A 17,434-nucleotide genomic window follows, 5' to 3' on the forward strand; every position below is an offset into this window, starting at 1 on the left:
TTGAAGGGTTCAAGAGCTTGGTATAGGCATACTGATTTTGAATCAACGTCGAAAAGAACGTGCAGTTGTAGTCACCGTGGGAAAGCTTGTCTGGTTTGAGGGGTGGGTGTGGGAATGGGGGATCTGAACTGATTCCACACGAATTGTTGTGACCCATATTCTTTACAATTTTAATGTGCGAAATATAGTGACGTGTTCGGTCTGTGTTAAGATCTTGTGCATTTTATGCCATTGCTTGAACGGGGAGGGAATTCATAAAGATACCGCCCATTTACATCAGTTTCAGTTTAAACTATGCGCCACATTTGCTAAGAAGACGACAGGGAACCCTTGAGGCCATTTACTTCCAAAAGTTCCCAATCATATAAAACATAATTATATATGAAAGATATAATTACATATCAACACATTGTCACAACGTGGGCCTCAATTGACGAAGTTCGCTTCAAGGGATGTAACCGGGAGCTTTTTTGAAAAGAAAATTCCTTGCTTGCTTCCCATTCTGGCTTCATCAAACCTGTAATTTGTCTTCATTGATTCATTCGTTTTTATTTTTCTTCATCTTTGATTTACCTACTTTTAAATTTGTTTTTTGTCATTTTGTTTTGATACCAAGCGTGGAACACCTTTATATATATATATATTTTTTTTTTTTTTTTTTTACCTGACACCGTGTTATCCATGACCGAGTTTCACGGTAATCTTTCCCCTGATAACGCCATCACAGGGACCTTTCTTTGTCACACAAGTCAAGGACACGCCGGTTCTTTCTGTGTCAAAGACGAAGTACCGTCAGTAATGGTCAGTTTACATGTCTGATCGTGTCCCTGTCCGCGCGCGCGCGCGCACACACACACACACACACACACACACACAACAAATTAAACCTGACCGAAACGTAAAGCTGCACTGTTATTGTCCCAAACGCAGTACACACCTGAACGTGAGTGTCGAGTGACCCTGACCCCATCTGACTGTATGACACTTCCCTTACAGCCGCAACAGCCGAGTGGTTGAAATACTGAACTTTCAGAGGGTTCTGGGTTCGAATCCTGGTCGCGGTGCCTGGTGGGGATTGAGATCTTTCAAATCTCCCAGGTCATCCCGTAATCCATGTAAGCGTTCAGTGTGTTGTGGCTGAAGAATATACCCACAGTGTATACCCCCGAAAACAGAAAATGGCTGTTTTAAAGGCAGTGTTAAATCACACACACACACACACACACAAACTTGTCAAACTTTGACATGCCCTAGGCTAGATACGAACCTTGTAAGGAGAAAACTAGGCTTCGGAGGACAGAGCCAAGCAATGTCCACACATCACCAAGGAACTGAACTTTAGAAAGCAAGAAGTGTGAGAAACTTCAAGTCGTGGAGATCGTTTAGTAGTCGGTGGAGCGAAGAGGTAAGGGCAGCTTCTTTCTCTTCGCCCAGGTAATGCCTTGGGCCTATTGAGCTATGAGAAAGGGCAGCCTTTCAAGTACTGTGGTGGACGCTCTTACGTCGTAAGGGGGTTGAACAGCTGACAGTGAGATTGAATGCCTTGAGGCGGAAAGCTCTGTGGGTTTCTCAGCTTGGGTTCACAAAGAAAGTCCGCGCTCTCCCCACATTCATGGACTTGAAAAATGAATAGTTCATACATTATGATTATGTTCTGATGTACAGATTGGATGCTGTTGTCATACAGAACCAAATGTAAATGCATGCACAGCTTATGGAAAGTTGATTTTGCGAGAGGTTTGTGATTCTTGTGTTGGTCAGAATGGGAATGCTGTGTTGTGTGAATGGTCACGTGATACGTAGTGATACACGCGCTGCTCGGGGGATAAAAGAATGACCTATGACCCCATGCTTCTAACAACACTGCCTTCAATGGAGCAAGACCACAGCCCTGAACAACTTGATGACACTGAAGGTGTCAGCCAATATGTAGGTTATGAAGCTACACCACTGAACAACTTGACCATAGCGTTGGCCAGTAGCTCGTTAAAATCCACCACTGCGCGTGTGATGTCTGGTCTAGACTCCCCGAGCGAGAGGCTTTGGAGGAAAGAATGGTGAGAGAGAGGGTAGAGCGAGAGAGGTCGTGGCGTGGAGTGACGGGAGAAGTGACAGAGAGAGACTGAAGCGAAGAGAAGAAGTGGGGAAGAAGACAGGGGGGCAGAAACATCTCTCTGACGAACTACCACAAATACACTATCTATCCTGTCTACGCCAGGAGATCCAGAAGACTTCAGTGTCTTTTCAGTACTGTGACAGTGTCCCATCAGTACTGTGACAGTGTCCTTTCAGTACTGTGACAGTGTCCCATCAGTACTGTGTCCCATCAGTACTGTGACAGTGTCCCATCAGTGTCCCATCAGTACTGTGACAGTGTCCTTTCAGTACTGTGACAGTGTCCTTTCAGGAGATCCAGAAGACTTCAGTGTCTTTTCAGTACTGTGACAGTGTCCCATCAGTACTGTGACAGTGTCCCATCAGTACTGTGACAGTGTCCCATCAGTGTCCCATCAGTACTGTGACAGTGTCCCATCAGTACTGTGACAAGGTGCAGCAGGACGGCTGACCGGCGTGAAGTTCTACACCTGTGCAAGGAGGACATTCCCAGACATCCTGACTTTTGGAGCCATCCACAGTCGGCAGTGGCTGTTGGGGCAGAAGAACTGCGGTGTGAATTTGTGAGTTTAAAACCTGGCCAGGTAAGAGAGCTGAATGTCACGGAACAAGGATTGATATTGTCATTGTAATTCCATGCTGAGTGAAGAATTTGATTTGATGAGTGTTAATCGATGGGTTGTTAACAATCAGTGTATGGTGTGGACTGTGTCATTTGCTCTGTCAGACAGAAGTGGGTGTGTAGTGATTGTTTGAGTGTGTGGATGTGCGCATGACTGAGAACGGAACCTATCTGTGAGCTAGTCCTGACGGCCACTTCAACCATTATTTCACATATGCAAAACATTTCCCCCAACCTGGTCAAGGTCTTTATGAGGAAAAAAAGTATTTTTGGAGAGAAAATTTATGGTGACATTTTCTGTTTATTCGGGAAAATAACTCAGAAAGCGTTTAGGCAGCAGCAGCAGCAACAACAACAACAACAAAAATGTTGTGATGCTGTGCTGTGGAAACAGAGAAATATTTATGTGGCTTGGCCATCTGCAACAAGCTATCGTACAGGCGACAAATAGGTTAATATAATAATGAAGACATGTCATCCGTGACAGGTGAAGACAGATTGGACATGCACAAACTTATGGTGAACAGAAAGCGTCATAAATAGGGAAAAAAAAGAAATATCCCGAATTTATCTTGATTTTTATAGACCGTGTCAGTTTCCAACTTTTGGTCTTGTAAAGCACTTGATGAGGAAGTGATTAAATGGGTTTCTGTAGTATCCCTTCAAACGTATTCATACATCGTGTTTTTGTTGTTGTTTTGTCTTCCCTTTGTCTTCCACCCTCAACAGTTCCTTTGAAGATTGTATCAGCAATGCCGTTCGATGTTATGTAGCCACATTTGCGTGGCAGATCTTCCTGTCGCCCAATATGATGTTTGATATAATAATAATAATGATAGTATTTATATAGCGCTGAATCTTGTGCAGAGACAAATCTAAGCGCTTGTTTGATGATTTGTCGCAAGCGCGATGCACACGGAACCTCGGTTTATCGTCTCATCCGACTGATTAGACGCTCAGTTAGATTTTCCAAACTTGTTGGATAAGCGTCTTAACCATTCTGCCACCTTCTAAATAGGCTTCGTTGTGGAGAGTGTTGATCTTACCTTTGCAACCATTGAGGCGGGCAACAAGAAGAAAACAGCCACAAGCTTTGGACATGAACAGAGAGCTATAATAATGGAGTAAAGACCTTCAGGCTGTATACGACCGTAATTAAATGATGAGAAAACGAACACAAAATTTTGACCTGAACATGACGCCATAGTTATCGATAGGGCGGCGGTGTTGAGGCTATGACGAGGGCACAGTAGTGGCAGGGTTAGTTGCTCTGTGTCTGTGTGCAGTGGAATCAGCGAGTGAGCCGTACACAGCCCGCCGACCATGGAGGCCCATACTTCAACCCACTGGGTCATTGATTACTTGGCTGGGGCCGTGGGGGGTGAGTGGCACATACACACACACACACACTCACTCGCGCGCGCAAGCACACACACGCACGCACGAACACACACACACACACACATTCCATGTTAGGAATTCAGAACTCGTTGTATCATATGAAAAGACGAAGGGAGCTTGCTTCCCGTGGCAACATCGAATTTCTGCTTCCATCGATTATTTTTCCTTGTGCTGCCGTCATTGCCAGATTTTATTGATCTGTCGTTTCCGTTCTTCCCCCTTACCCTCCCAACCTCTCTCTCTCCCCAAAGCGCGTTGTGTTATGCTGCTGGTCAGGAGTCTGCCTAGCAGATGTGGTATAACGTATATGGATTTGCCCAAATGCATTGACGCCTCCTTAACAAACTGAAACTCTCTCTCTCTCTCCAAATCTGTTGTGGAACATACAACGCAAAAATGGCATAAATGGCAAACTGTATGTGGCACTTGAAAGTGTATACAACTCGGTGCTTGCATGTGTACGTAATAGATGTATGTACTCTGACCTGTCTGAATGCCGACGTGGAGTTAAACAAGGCTGTTTGTTGATTCCCAAACTATTTTCATTTTTCATCAATGAACTTGCTATAGAGGTGACGAAAAAGGGAAGACACGGCATACAGTTAATTCCTGGTGCTGTTGAAGTGTTTTTGTTCTGGTTTGCTGATAGACATTGCTATAGGGCTACAAAACCAACTGGATGCACTAAAGTTCGAGGCTGATATGTTAGATTTGACGGTAAATCTGGACAAAACGAATGTAACGGCTTTTCGAAAGGGAGGGCATCTTTCAATTAACGAAAAATGGTTCTATGGAGACTATGAGGTTAAAATAACAAATTCTAAAAGATATTTAGGTCTTCCGTTTACAACTAAGTTGAGTCTTCGAAATGCATGGATGGAAAGTTGTAGAAAAGGAAAGAAGGGGGTAATGGAGATTATGAGATCTTTATAAAAAACAACAACAACAACAAAACTTAACTGTATCGATTTCTCTATATTCTAGAAACTATTTGACTCACAAATCGAACCATTTCTAACATATGGTGCAGAAAACTGGGGACTGTACGATTATCAAGAAATGGAAAAAGTTCATAAGCAATTAAACACTTCCTTTCGGTGCCTTTGCATTCGTCCAGTAAAATGCCATATAGTGAAACCGGTCGATACCCACTACATATAAAAACAAAGATCAAATGTATTAGATACTGGCTTAGATTAATACAGCTCCCACTGACATGAATAAGCAGACAAGTTTATTGAATGATGCTAAATCAGTTAGATTCTGGGAAAGAAAATTGGGCTTTTATTATTATTTTTTATAAAGAATGTTTTAACCACATAGGGCTTTGGGATTGTCTGGGTGTGTGAGGGTGCTGGCAATGATCGGATATTTCTCGCAGAATTTAAAGACGGATTAATTAATTCTTACAAACAGGATTGGCATGCCCACATTGAAAAGTCAGAAAAATACAATTGGTTCCTCTCTTTTAAGAGCATTTTTCAGACAGGAAAATACATTAAAATAAGTAATAAATGGTACAGAACAAGCCTGGCTCGATTCAGACTCCGAACTTTAGGCCTAACTGCTAACAAAAAATGATTATCTGCTGACACGTCCGCACGGTCCCCTTGTCCTGTGTGTGGTGCTTCAGTTTAAGATGAAACTCGTTTCCTTTTTATGTGTAAGTATTATGAAGACATTCGAAAGAAATGCTTAATTTTCAACGGTGAAAACTTAGAGAACATGAACATTACCAGTACGCTTTTGATAAATGATGAAGTAAGAATAAGATCACTAGCGAAATTTATCGCCCTAACTTGGGATTGACGGAAACAGAAATTATCTTCGGGAGCCTTATAGTTATCGAAAAAACACTGTTAGACTGATGCCAGTTCCACAGTTTATAATTCTGAATGACTTTGTAGAAAGCTGGATGGTCGAGCTTTTTTTTATTTTATTTTACTTTTTAATCTTAACGATATGTTGTATTTTATGATTTTGTTGATGTTGTTGTTGTTTGTCGTTGATTTTTCTGTATACCGTCGTTATTCTTTTGTTCATACATTGTCCCCCTTGCTAAAGAATAGTATTGTCAATGGCAATAAAACAATGTCCGTGTCCCTGTCTCCCTTGTACCCCCTATGTCACTAGAGCTCTACAGCTAATGACATTTGATATTTCAGTGTTCAGTTCATGTTCTCTCTCTCTCTCTCTCTCTCTCCGATCTGTGGCAGTGATTCAGTGCGAACACAGCAAATGGCAGTGAACCTGAGCTGACTCGGTGAACAAAAACCAAGCAGTGGCTTAGCCATGTTTCAGGGGCAGACTGGGTACTGTGGGTCAGTGCTGAAAACAGGGCCTGCTCGATGTATCTATCGATCTATATGTACATATATATATATATATATATATATATATATATATATATATATAATCCCCCCGTGTCGTTACGCTCCCGTTGCAATCTATTGCCGCATGGTATTTGTAATTCATGTGAAATTTTCTGAATGTCTCCCCCCCCCGCCCCTCTCTCTCTCTCTCGTGTTATTAGACGGATGTGTGCGGGTGTGTGGGAGTGTAAGTGTGTCTGTCTCTCTCAGCGTATGTCTGTGTGCGCACGCGCATATGTGTGTGTGTGTGTGTGTGTGTGTGTGTGTGTGTGTTTAAGACAGAGGCAGAACGACAGACAGAGACAGAGACAAAGAGATTCATGATAACCGAGGACAGACAATATTGGTAATGACATAACACACCAAAGTTTTCATATCGATCGTTTATCACTGAGCACCCAGCCTTTGACACATAACTGCCTGTGAATTCCCTTGTGTTATTCTGGTATCCAAAGTGCGTGACATTTGCACGACAGGCTGCCTTCCCGGGTAGAGCAGACTGACAGCTGCCTTTGGGCGCTCATCATTCATTTCCTGTGTCATTCTCTCAGATTTCAGTCGCACACACACTTACTCAGTCACACACACACACGTTCGCACGCACACATACACACACGAACACACACACAAACGCGCGCGCGGAATATTTTACGTGCATGACCATTCGTTTTCAGCCCGTGATCTGGAATGTGCATACTGAGTACGTTCTCGTTTCCTCATCCCTCTGAACGCTGACATGAGTAACAGAATTTTTAGCATGCGTATTTAATCGTATTTAATCTTCTGCGTGCGAACACATACGAAGGGGGTTCAGGCACTGACAGGTCTGCACATATGCTGACCGGGATATCTGGGAAAAATCTCCACCCTTTGCCACACGGACACAGTTTCTTTATATATATATTGATTAAAACGTTGATTTACTTAAATGTTCCGTAAAAAATCGTTTCTTTGTACCTTGGATAACATGTGCGGTGGTGTTTTGTCCGCAGGTATGGTGGGAATGGTAGTGGGTCACCCGTTTGATACCACAAAGGTAAGTATAGCAACAACAACAGCAGTAGTAGTAGCGGTAGTAGTAGTAATTATAATTGTAACACACATTTTTTTTATAGCACTCTATGCATAAAACTGCTCCCGGTTTTTTTTTTTACACACACACACACACGCACACACACGCACATACATACATACATGCACACACACACGCGCTCACGCACACAGACATGCATATGTGTAGACATACATATATATGCACACATTGATTATAGTCAAGCATGCCACATGTACAGGAGTAGGTATATATACTGTTTGGATGGACATGCTACAATCAAATTCACTGCTGAGAGAAGAGGTGAGTTTTGAGTGTCGAAGGTTATCAGGGTATCTGTTCAACAGTCTTCGGGACTTGAAAAGGAAAAGATCTTTGACCCTAATGTTTTGGTTTTGACGTGAGGTATCCCGAGAAGTCGAGTATCAGAAGAAGAGCAAAGCTGGCAAAACGGAGGATGGATATGATCCAGTGTGTTGCTTGATGCTTTGGCGCGCTTGTTCATTGTGATGTTATCAGTGTGTGTTTGGTATCTTACGATAATGCCTCATATCTTTTCTATGTAGATGACTAAAGATGGCCAAGACCATCGACACCTTCGTGTCAAGGGCCTTCCGTCTTCATTAAAAGCCACGCCTTTTTTTTCTTCTTTTTTTTTTGCGAGTGCGGACCCCTTGCATAAGTGACAGAATAATCTAGCTGATTGTGGTCGCTGCCAAGGAAGAAGAAGAAGAAAGATAGCATATAGAAATACGGGAGATTTGCTTATTAGCTACTGATACGTATTACCAACATAGTTATATTCTCTTCACAAGCTGACATCAATGAAATATAGCATTTGGACAGATGGTAAAAGGTGATCCTGCAATAAACAACCAGAGCATCACACTGATATGTCATATGAACGGTGTTTTGGATAAGCATGCAATGAGCATTGTTTAACCAAAAATTTGCGTCAAATATAGATGGTCTCTTTTCTTGTTTGCTTTGTTTTAATAATGTGTGAACGATCGTACAAAGTTACCATTGAAAGCAAATCGTATTAGTATTTGTCGAACTTTTAAGCCTTCATTTCTGTTTTTGTTGTTGTTTGTTTGTTGGTGGTGATTGTGTTATTTGTTGTTTGTGTTTTGCTTTGTTGTTATTGCTTTCATTACTTTATTACCCAGATACTGATAACAAAAGTAGCTGCGCTAAACGTTTTGCAAGGGTGTTTATATGAAGTTATTATCAAACAATTCAATACACTATATTATACATGTGTAATTAGTTTGCATCACGGCTCTTGTAATACATGGCATAAATCTTGCCAATAAGAGATATACAAACTTGTTTTAATAACTTATTCATATGCATTTTAACCCCCCACCTTACACATTATTATGTTGTGACATCAGGGTATGGGAACAACGATTCAAATGAAATACATAACCAAATAATAGAGGTATAAGTTATCTTAATAATGTATCATGCGCGACGAAGACACACATCATTATTCAGAAACCAATAACCATTGCCAACACAAAGTGACAGCTGTAACGACAACCCACCCAAGAAGTCGTTTAACATGGTATTGTAAGACATGACTGAAATAAGAAGCATCAGATTTCGGTCTTATGTGAAATTGGCCAGTGACGAAACAGAGAAAATGAGCAACATAGCCTCCCTACTGTATGCTGGTGTAATAGTCGCACGACTATCAACATAACTATTAGTATCGATGTAAATCCAGTAAAATCATGCCATTTAATTCACAGTCCGATCAACACGACCACGTACAAACTGCTTGGACGCCATGCCAGCATCACACACATCACGCATATGTCGTCCCATCACTCGTTGTGGTTAGTAATCTCTCTTTTGATCTTCTTGAGGTTCCTAGTGTATTGATTTTTTGATTTATGTGGGAAATGCTGTGGATAAAAAATCCTTATGTACAAGACATTTTTGCGCATGATATCATAAAATTCCATTATGTCTACTGTCTTCTATCTTATGTCATCTATGTTGTTTGTCTTATGGAAATGTATATTTGTTCTAACTCACCCCAACCCTTCTCTATTGAAGACATTTAAAGGATGGCATAAAAACACATCCCAAGTTTCTCTCTTCTTCTTTCATACTTCTTTTGAATGTATTTGGTCTATAGTTTCCCCCCCCATGCGAAAAGAGCTTCCAATGTTAAAACACACAAAAAATAGTGTTCAAGTCATTTGCTCTATCTGCTTGAATTACATAAAGAATTAATTTTTGCATAAGAAGTTAACCTCCCTGCGAACTTTGTTTTTTATGGTGCAGCTTGATTTTCAATTTTCCAGACTCTTTTTATTATCAACCGAATATGATGTATGGATCTAAAATGTTCGCCCCCCTCATTTTGTCAATAGATTTTCTTTATAGCATGATTTTTTTTTTAAAAAAGCTCTGTTTTTTGCACAAACATCACTCAAGAAATTCATCACACCAGTGTCCAACAAACACTTCAATTCACTTGGTAATGCCTGTCCCCTCACAACAACATGGTCAAGTCAGCCGGGTCAATACCGTGCAAACAACAACACAAGTGGTCAGCGCACTCACTCATCACACCGTAGTACATGTAAAAACAAAACCAGCATGCACATACCTTAGTGTACTATGGTGAGTTTTATAACCAATCTAAACTATTGTTTTGTTTTTCATAATCGATGCATCTCATTGATTATACAATGTGTTCCAGTCCTTAAGTGTTGTTTGCCGTTTGTTGCTTTTTTCTTTGTCTGCATACTTCTTTTCGTGCGTGGTTTGCTGTTGCATGCTTCTTGGCTGTTTAGCTGATGCTGTTAGTGAACTTTTGTGGGGAAAAGCGCTAATGTTTTAATACATTATATTACTAACATTTATTATGATGATGATGATTATATTTATCACATAATTGTTATCATGCACCATGTTATTATCATCACTTTATTTATTATTTTTAGATTATTATTTTATTAACATTTAGCAACACGCAATAGTGAGAGTAGTAGGATCATGGTTTTCTCCCCGCAATGGCTCTAGCTTCGCAGTATTTTTGGGCGATCCTACCTGTGATATTAGGACGCCATATTTGGTGCGGCCCTAGCTGCGCACCTGGCGAGTTGAGAAACTGAGAGAAATTGTGAGCTTACATGCCTCGTCTGCTGTTCTGGTGGTTATAGTCGGACACGACTGACTATCATACAAATATTATTATTATTGATATTAATATCATCATCATTATCATCATCATTCTACATTCCCAGGTCCAGATGCAGACACAGGAGGGGGCCGCACGGTACAAGGGGACCCTGGACGCCATGACCAGCATCAAACATCACGGGCTGGTGGGTCGTCCCTCTCTCTGTGTGTTTTTACCCCTCTCTATCTATCTTTATCTTCAGCTTCTATAATTTATTTGATCTTTATGGGAAATGTAATCATTTGGCATCTAAAAAAAATCTCCCCCCTCCCCCTCTCTACAAGACATTTTTGTAGGCAATGATAATAAAAAATTCAAGTTTCTCTCTCTGTCTCTCTTATCTTCAGCATCTATGATTTATTTGATCATTATGGGAAATGTAATCATTTGGTATCTAACCCTCCCCCCCCACCCCCTCTACCCCCTTGACAAGACTTTTAAAGGCAATGGCAATAAATAAAAAAAATCCAAGTTTCTCTCTCTCTCTTCACTTCAGCGTCTATACTTCATTTAATCATGGGAAATGTAATTATTTGGCATCTAAAAATAATGTTAACTCCCCCCCCCAACCCCTTGTCGAAAGACCTTTCAATTGTATAGGCAATGACAACACAAAAAAATTAAGTTTCAAGTCTCTCTCTCTCTCTCTTATCTTACCTATGATTTATTTGATCATCACAGGAAATGTAATTATTTGGCATAAGAAAAAAATTGTTAACCCCCTCCCCTTGACAAAGAACTTTTAATTTTATGGGCAATGACAATAAACAATTTCAAGTTTCTCTCTCTCTCTTTTATCTTCAACGTCTATGAAATGTAATCGACATCTAAAAAAATGTTAACCCTCCGCCCCCCCCTCCCCTTGTCAAAAGACCTTTCTTTATAGGCAATGACATTTTTTTAATTTAAAAAAAGCTTGTCTCTCTCTCTAACACACACACACACACTCATACACACTCACACACACGTGCGTACACACACACACACACACACACACACACTTGGGTACATGCCTTCCACCCCACAAACACACATTGGTACAAGTCCCCCCCCCCCCAAACACGTTGGTACACATACACACGCGCGCGCGCAAACACACACACACACGTGCGTACATGCACACACATACACACACGTACGTACATGCACTAAAACACACACACACACACACGCATGCACACACACACATACATATGTACACATACATACGCACGCGCGCTCGTCACAGTCTTTACTCACATCCTTAAAAAGAAATCTAAAAACATTCTTTTACAGTGTCTACATAATCGAGGCACTCCATTGGTATTACATACAATGGATCCATTCCTTCCATGTGTGTGTGTGTGCGCGTGCGTGTGTGTGTGTTTCGTATGTGCGTGCGTACGTGTGTGTGTGGGCGTGCGTGCGCGCGCGTGTGGTGTGTGTGTGTGGGTGTGGATGTTCTTGCGCTGTTTGTGACTGACTGACATGTTATTGTGAAAGCGTTTTGAGAAGTTGTAAAAAGCGCTATATAAATGTTTTAATATCATTATCATTATTATCATCTTCATATTCATCATCATTGTTATTATTATCACCATCATTGTTATCATCACCATTGTTATTATCATCACCATTATTATCACTATTATTATTACTATCATCATCATCAGCAGCAGCATCGTCATTATCAGTAGTAGTAGTATTGTTGTTGCTGTTGTTGTTACTCCCCCCCAACCTTCCTCTAGCTCCGCGGGTTTTTCCGGGGCCTGTCCTACCCGCTGGTGAGCTATGGCGGGGTGAACGCCATCATCTTCGGGGTGTACGGCGCCTCGCTGCGCATGGTGGCCGAGGATCGAACCCCCGGCCTGTGGGACGTGTTCGTGGCGGGCTGTGCGGGGGGAGCCGCCCAGCTGGTGCTGGCTTGTCCCGTGGACGTCGTCAAGTGCAGGCTGCAGGCTCAGATCCCACACGAAGGTCAGTAGATACGTTGGGATTTTTTAAAAAATTTTATGGATACTCATATAGCGCCTATCTTCGGTCGGAGACCCGGCAAGCTCTAAGCGCTTTGCAAACACGGGGTCATTTGCCGGCGCAACAGGCTGCCTACCTGGGAAGAGCCGGCTGACGGCTGCCATTGGGCGCTCATCATTCGTTTCCTGTGTCATTCAGTCAGATTTATAATAAGAAGAATCATACTACTACTACTACTACTAATAATGCACATTTATATAGCGCCCTTTCTCTCTAAGAGCTCCGGGCGCTTTACATGAAAGAAAAATATTACAAGTTAAATACAACATTCATGACCACTCTTTCTCCATCTGACTATGCGTATCAGATTTACTACCTGAGCATGCATGCTGAGGTTTGAGTCAAGAATGACTCCAAGGTTCCTTGCTGATTTAGAAAACTGAACTGTGGCATCACCAACCACAATAGAGGCAGGAAAGGAAGTAGATGTCAGGCACACACACATACACAATCAGACATACACGTCACATTTTACGTATATGACTGTTTTGTTTATCTACCCAGCAACGTAGGCAGCCATACTCCGTTTTCGAAGGTGTGCATGCTAGTATGTTCTTGTTTCCATAACCCACCGAACGCTGACATGGGCTACAGGATCTTTAACGTGCGTATTTGATCTCTGCGTGCGTACACACACGAAGGGGGTTCAGGCATTAGCAGGTCTGCTTATATGTTGACCTGGGAGATCGGAAAAGTCCCCAGTGACGGTCAGTAGACCCACCCACCCTCTTTTTTTCTGCCTGAAAGTGCATCTGTTTTACTACGAAAGTTTATTTTTCTTCGGAATTTTGTCAGGGACAACCCTTTTCTTGCCGTGGGTTATTTAACGTGCGCTTAGTGCATGCTGCACACGAGACTTCTGTTTATCGTCTCATCTGAATGACAAGTGTCCAGACCACCACTCAAGTTCTCGTGGAGGAAGAGAATATACTGGCGAGTATAAGATTCGAACCTGCGCGCTCCGATTATTTCACTTCCTAGGCGGATGCGTTAAATTACCTCGAGACCAACACTCCACTGACGCTGATCATTATGTATGATAGTCAGTCGTGTCCGACTATGACCACCAGAACAGCAGAGGAGGCATCTGCTGTCTTATCTGGGCTTGAATTTGATTATGGTGGACAGTGGCTTGCCCAAGTTGCATCCCCACTCTCTCGGCCAAGAGTTTTAGGACAGTCGGCTGCAGCACTAAGAGCCAGTGCAATCTCGCCTCCGAATTTCAGTCATAGTCCTTCACAGAGGGCAGTGGAAAAACCATTTATCATACAGCTCTTACTTTGCTGGTGGCCCAACTGTAAGCTTATGGGTGATCATTATAGTGCGATGCCTTCAGGTGGCAAGACATTTATGACTGATCATTACAGTGCGATGCCATTAAGTGGCAAGACATTTATCACTGATCTTCATAGTGCGATGCCTTCACGTGAGAAGACATTTATTGACTGATCATAAAAGTGCGATGCCTTCAGGTGTGAAGACAGCGGCGGGCCACCAGGAGTACTTCACGGGCCCCACCCAGTGCACCCGGGCCGTGTGGCGGCAGAGCGGACTGCGGGGCATGTACCGGGGTCTGGGGACCATGGCGCTGCGGGACGTCCCAACCTACGGCATCTACCTGGTGCTGTACGAAATCATTTCCTCAGCGCTCCACGCCCGCGGCCTAACGGACTCGCGGGGCATCGTGGCTGACGTCATAGGAGGAGGTCTGGCGGGGTCCATGTCGTGGTTCTGCGCCATGCCCTTCGACGTCATCAAGAGCCGGCTGCAGGCGGACAGCGCGGGGAGATACCGGGGCTTCCTGCACTGCTGGTCCGTGGCTGTGAAGCAGGAAGGACTACCCGTGCTGTATCGGGGAACCCTGGTCACGTGCTTGCGAGGGTTCCCGGTCAACGCCGCCACGTTTATGGTGTACACGCAGTTGCTGAAGCATCTTAAAACGTACGATTCTGAGTCACAGACTACCGGTGCTTAGATTTTGCTGGCTATGAAAAATGAGAAAATTAATTACATGCTGTTGAACTGTTTTATCAGAACATGTCACAAAAAACGAAAGTATTGAAACTACCTCAAAGTCTATGATCGTCATTCACTGACCTCCAACGTTTATATTCTGCTAGTCATGAAAAAGAAAATCAATTACCATCGAACTTTTTCTTAGAAATTATAATAATGAAAGAAAAAGTAATGAAAATGACACAAAAAATCCAAAATGACCACACACTTAAATCTCAGATTAAAAAAAAAGAAGAAAAAAAAAGGGGGTTACTTTCTCCATGCGATGATAAATCCTTTCCATTGTTTAACATAACCACCAGCTACTTCAGATTGGAATGACACAAATCATGTTGTGAAGAGGCCGTTTAAAACACTAGAGACAAAAGCTGAATTTAATCACTGTGAAACAAAAATCCTCCACCGATGTGACAGAGACCACATGACAACGGGCAAGAAGTCTGAACTGAGCAAGAACAGGAGAGAGAGAGAGAGAGAGAGAGAGAGAGAAGAAATCTGTATCAGTAGCTCAAGGAGGCGTCACTGCGTTCGGTCAAATCCATATACGCTACACCACATCTGCCAAGCAGATGCCTGACCAGCAGCGTAACCCAACGCGCTTAGTGAGGCCTTGAGAAAAATAAAATGAAATATTAAAAATAAATAACAATAAAAAATAAAAATAAATAACAATAAAAAATAAATTAAATAAAGTAAAAATAACAAAAATTAAATAAAAAAAAAAGCAAAAAGAAAAAGAAAAGAAAAAAAGCACTGGAACACAGATGACACCCACAAGTGAACACTCCAATGATTCTGCACTTGAAAATCTAACACTGTTTTGATTTAGTAGATTTTTTCCTTCCTGTTGCGATGTCAACTATTTACATTTAAATGTTAAAAAACGAAGGAAGTGTTTTTTTTGTGTTTTTTTTTCCAAGTTAAAAGATAAAAGTCCCATCTCTGTCCCTCATCAGTATATCAATCCGTGGCACAAAGGCTGAGTTTGTCAATATAAGTATTTCGGAACTATTATTGACGATTAACTGAGTTTTACACCCCAACATCAATCATATCCAAAAAGAAATGCCAGTCCCGTATCTACCATTTGTATATGTGCGAGTGTGAGTGAGTGTCTCTCTGTGTGTGTGAATGCACAGGACAGCAAGATAGAGAAAAGGGGGTTACCATCTTTCCAATATGTTGTGTGTGTTTGTGTTTGTGTGTGTGTAACAGTGTGTTTAAGTGCATGCATATGTGCGGGAATGTGTGTAGTAGTAGTCTTCAATTTAACGTCTTTCCACTAAGTGATATTAGACCCCCCCCAAATTTTGTGTGTGTGTGTGTGTGTGTGTGTGTGTGTGTGTGAAATAATTTGGAAAGGTGATGTACATCGGACTTGCTGGGACTTTCCTTTGTGTGCATGTTTTCTTTACTTTTGTTATGCCATATTTTATTGTTGTGTTTGTAATGAGTGTGTAACACAGTCTTCATCACTCTTTATTTATCTGACTGTGGATTAATGAATACTGATTCTGGGGGAACTAGACTGCAGTTGCACTATATATATATATATAGACAGATAGATAGATAGATAGATATGCGTGTGTGTGTGTGTGTGTGTGTGTGTGCTGTCTGCTGTGCAGGCATTTGATAGTTTCTTCTGGTTTTTGTCTGTGTGTGTTGTGTGTGGGTGGCGCTCTGAACACACAACCTATGTGGGGTAATTTTTATGGGCCCTTTACAAATCATGTTTATTCCTTCATTCATATGACCGCCCCTGTCAGAAGACGCCACGCAGTGATCGGTACTGTTCACACTGCCAGATGTGACAGGATGGACATATCTGACCTGCATTTGACCCAAGCCATCACCAATCTCCACATGTTACCAGTGTCACAAACTTTGACTGCTGTCTCTATGCCACAGCAGTTTGTTGTCTGTTGAAAGTAAATGGTATGGGGTTGTAACTGATTGTAAATATGGGGTAGTGATTGAAAGTAAATAATATGGGGTTGTTACTGAAAGTAATTATGGGGAAAAGGCCCAACGCTTTGCTTATATCACAGATTGACATAAGTTTACAGTTGGGCCAACAGCAAAGTGAGAGCTGCATGATCAAGGGTTTCCTCATTGCAGTGGGAAGTCATTTTCAGGTTATCTATTGTGAAGGACTATGACCCTAAAACCAAGAGACAGGATTGCACTGGCTCTTAGTGCTGCAGCCTTGGGGGCTAGTTGGCCTTTAGAAACCATCCCAACGCTGACTGTCCTAAAACCCTCTTGGCAGAGAGAGTGGGGATTAACTTGGGCAAGACACTCTCCATTATATCGCAGATATTTGCGACAGTATTTGCTACTTCTGCTTTTCTGATGGTGACAGTCAAACATGACTATCATATCCATAATTATGGGGTTGTAACTGAAAGAAAATGATACGGGATTGTGATTGAAAATAAATAATATTTTGCTGGAAAGAATATTGTTTGTTGAAAAGGTTTTTTATCTCTGCCTTTTATATTTGTTCTGGTACTGAACATTTAAGTGCCAGAATGCAATGATGAGAGATGGAATATTTCCTGTTCCTGTAAATGACATCAGACACATAGATGTTGCCCACGGCAGTTTTTGCCTTGCACTTTAGTTCCAAGCAGGCAGGATTC

The 17,434-nt window shown here is 41.9% G+C and overlaps 1 protein-coding gene across 2 annotated transcripts; it reads left to right on the forward strand.

Moving 5' to 3' along the window:
• Nucleotides 1-4,022: 4,022 nt before the first annotated feature.
• Nucleotides 4,023-17,434, forward strand: LOC143281691 (solute carrier family 25 member 45-like). 2 transcript variants are annotated; one of them, XM_076586944.1, is made up of 5 exons: nt 4,023-4,118; nt 7,503-7,546; nt 10,828-10,908; nt 12,491-12,719; nt 14,249-17,434. In XM_076586944.1, exons 1-5 carry the CDS (start codon nt 4,061-4,063, stop codon nt 14,749-14,751), a joined length of 915 nt encoding a protein of 304 aa, XP_076443059.1. In that variant the 5' UTR covers nt 4,023-4,060; the 3' UTR covers nt 14,752-17,434. The 2 variants fall into 2 exon arrangements, with proteins under 2 accessions (XP_076443059.1, XP_076443058.1); XM_076586943.1 differs by lacking the exon at nt 4,023-4,118 and having other exon boundaries at nt 7,425-7,546.

The sequence above is a fragment of the Babylonia areolata genome, chromosome 4 (assembly GCF_041734735.1).
Source record: "Babylonia areolata isolate BAREFJ2019XMU chromosome 4, ASM4173473v1, whole genome shotgun sequence".
NCBI classification, from domain to species: domain Eukaryota; kingdom Metazoa; phylum Mollusca; class Gastropoda; order Neogastropoda; family Buccinidae; genus Babylonia; species Babylonia areolata.

Coding starts and splice junctions, on each gene's coding strand:
- LOC143281691 (XM_076586943.1), top strand. CDS start 7,439: ATGTTCCGTAAAAAATCGTTTCTTTGTACCTTGGATAACATGTGCGGT. Junction 10,909..12,490: donor GCATCAAACATCACGGGCTG/GTGGGTCGTCCC, acceptor ACCTTCCTCTAG/CTCCGCGGGTTTTTCCGGGG. Junction 12,720..14,248: donor GGCTCAGATCCCACACGAAG/GTCAGTAGATAC, acceptor CGATGCCTTCAG/GTGTGAAGACAGCGGCGGGC.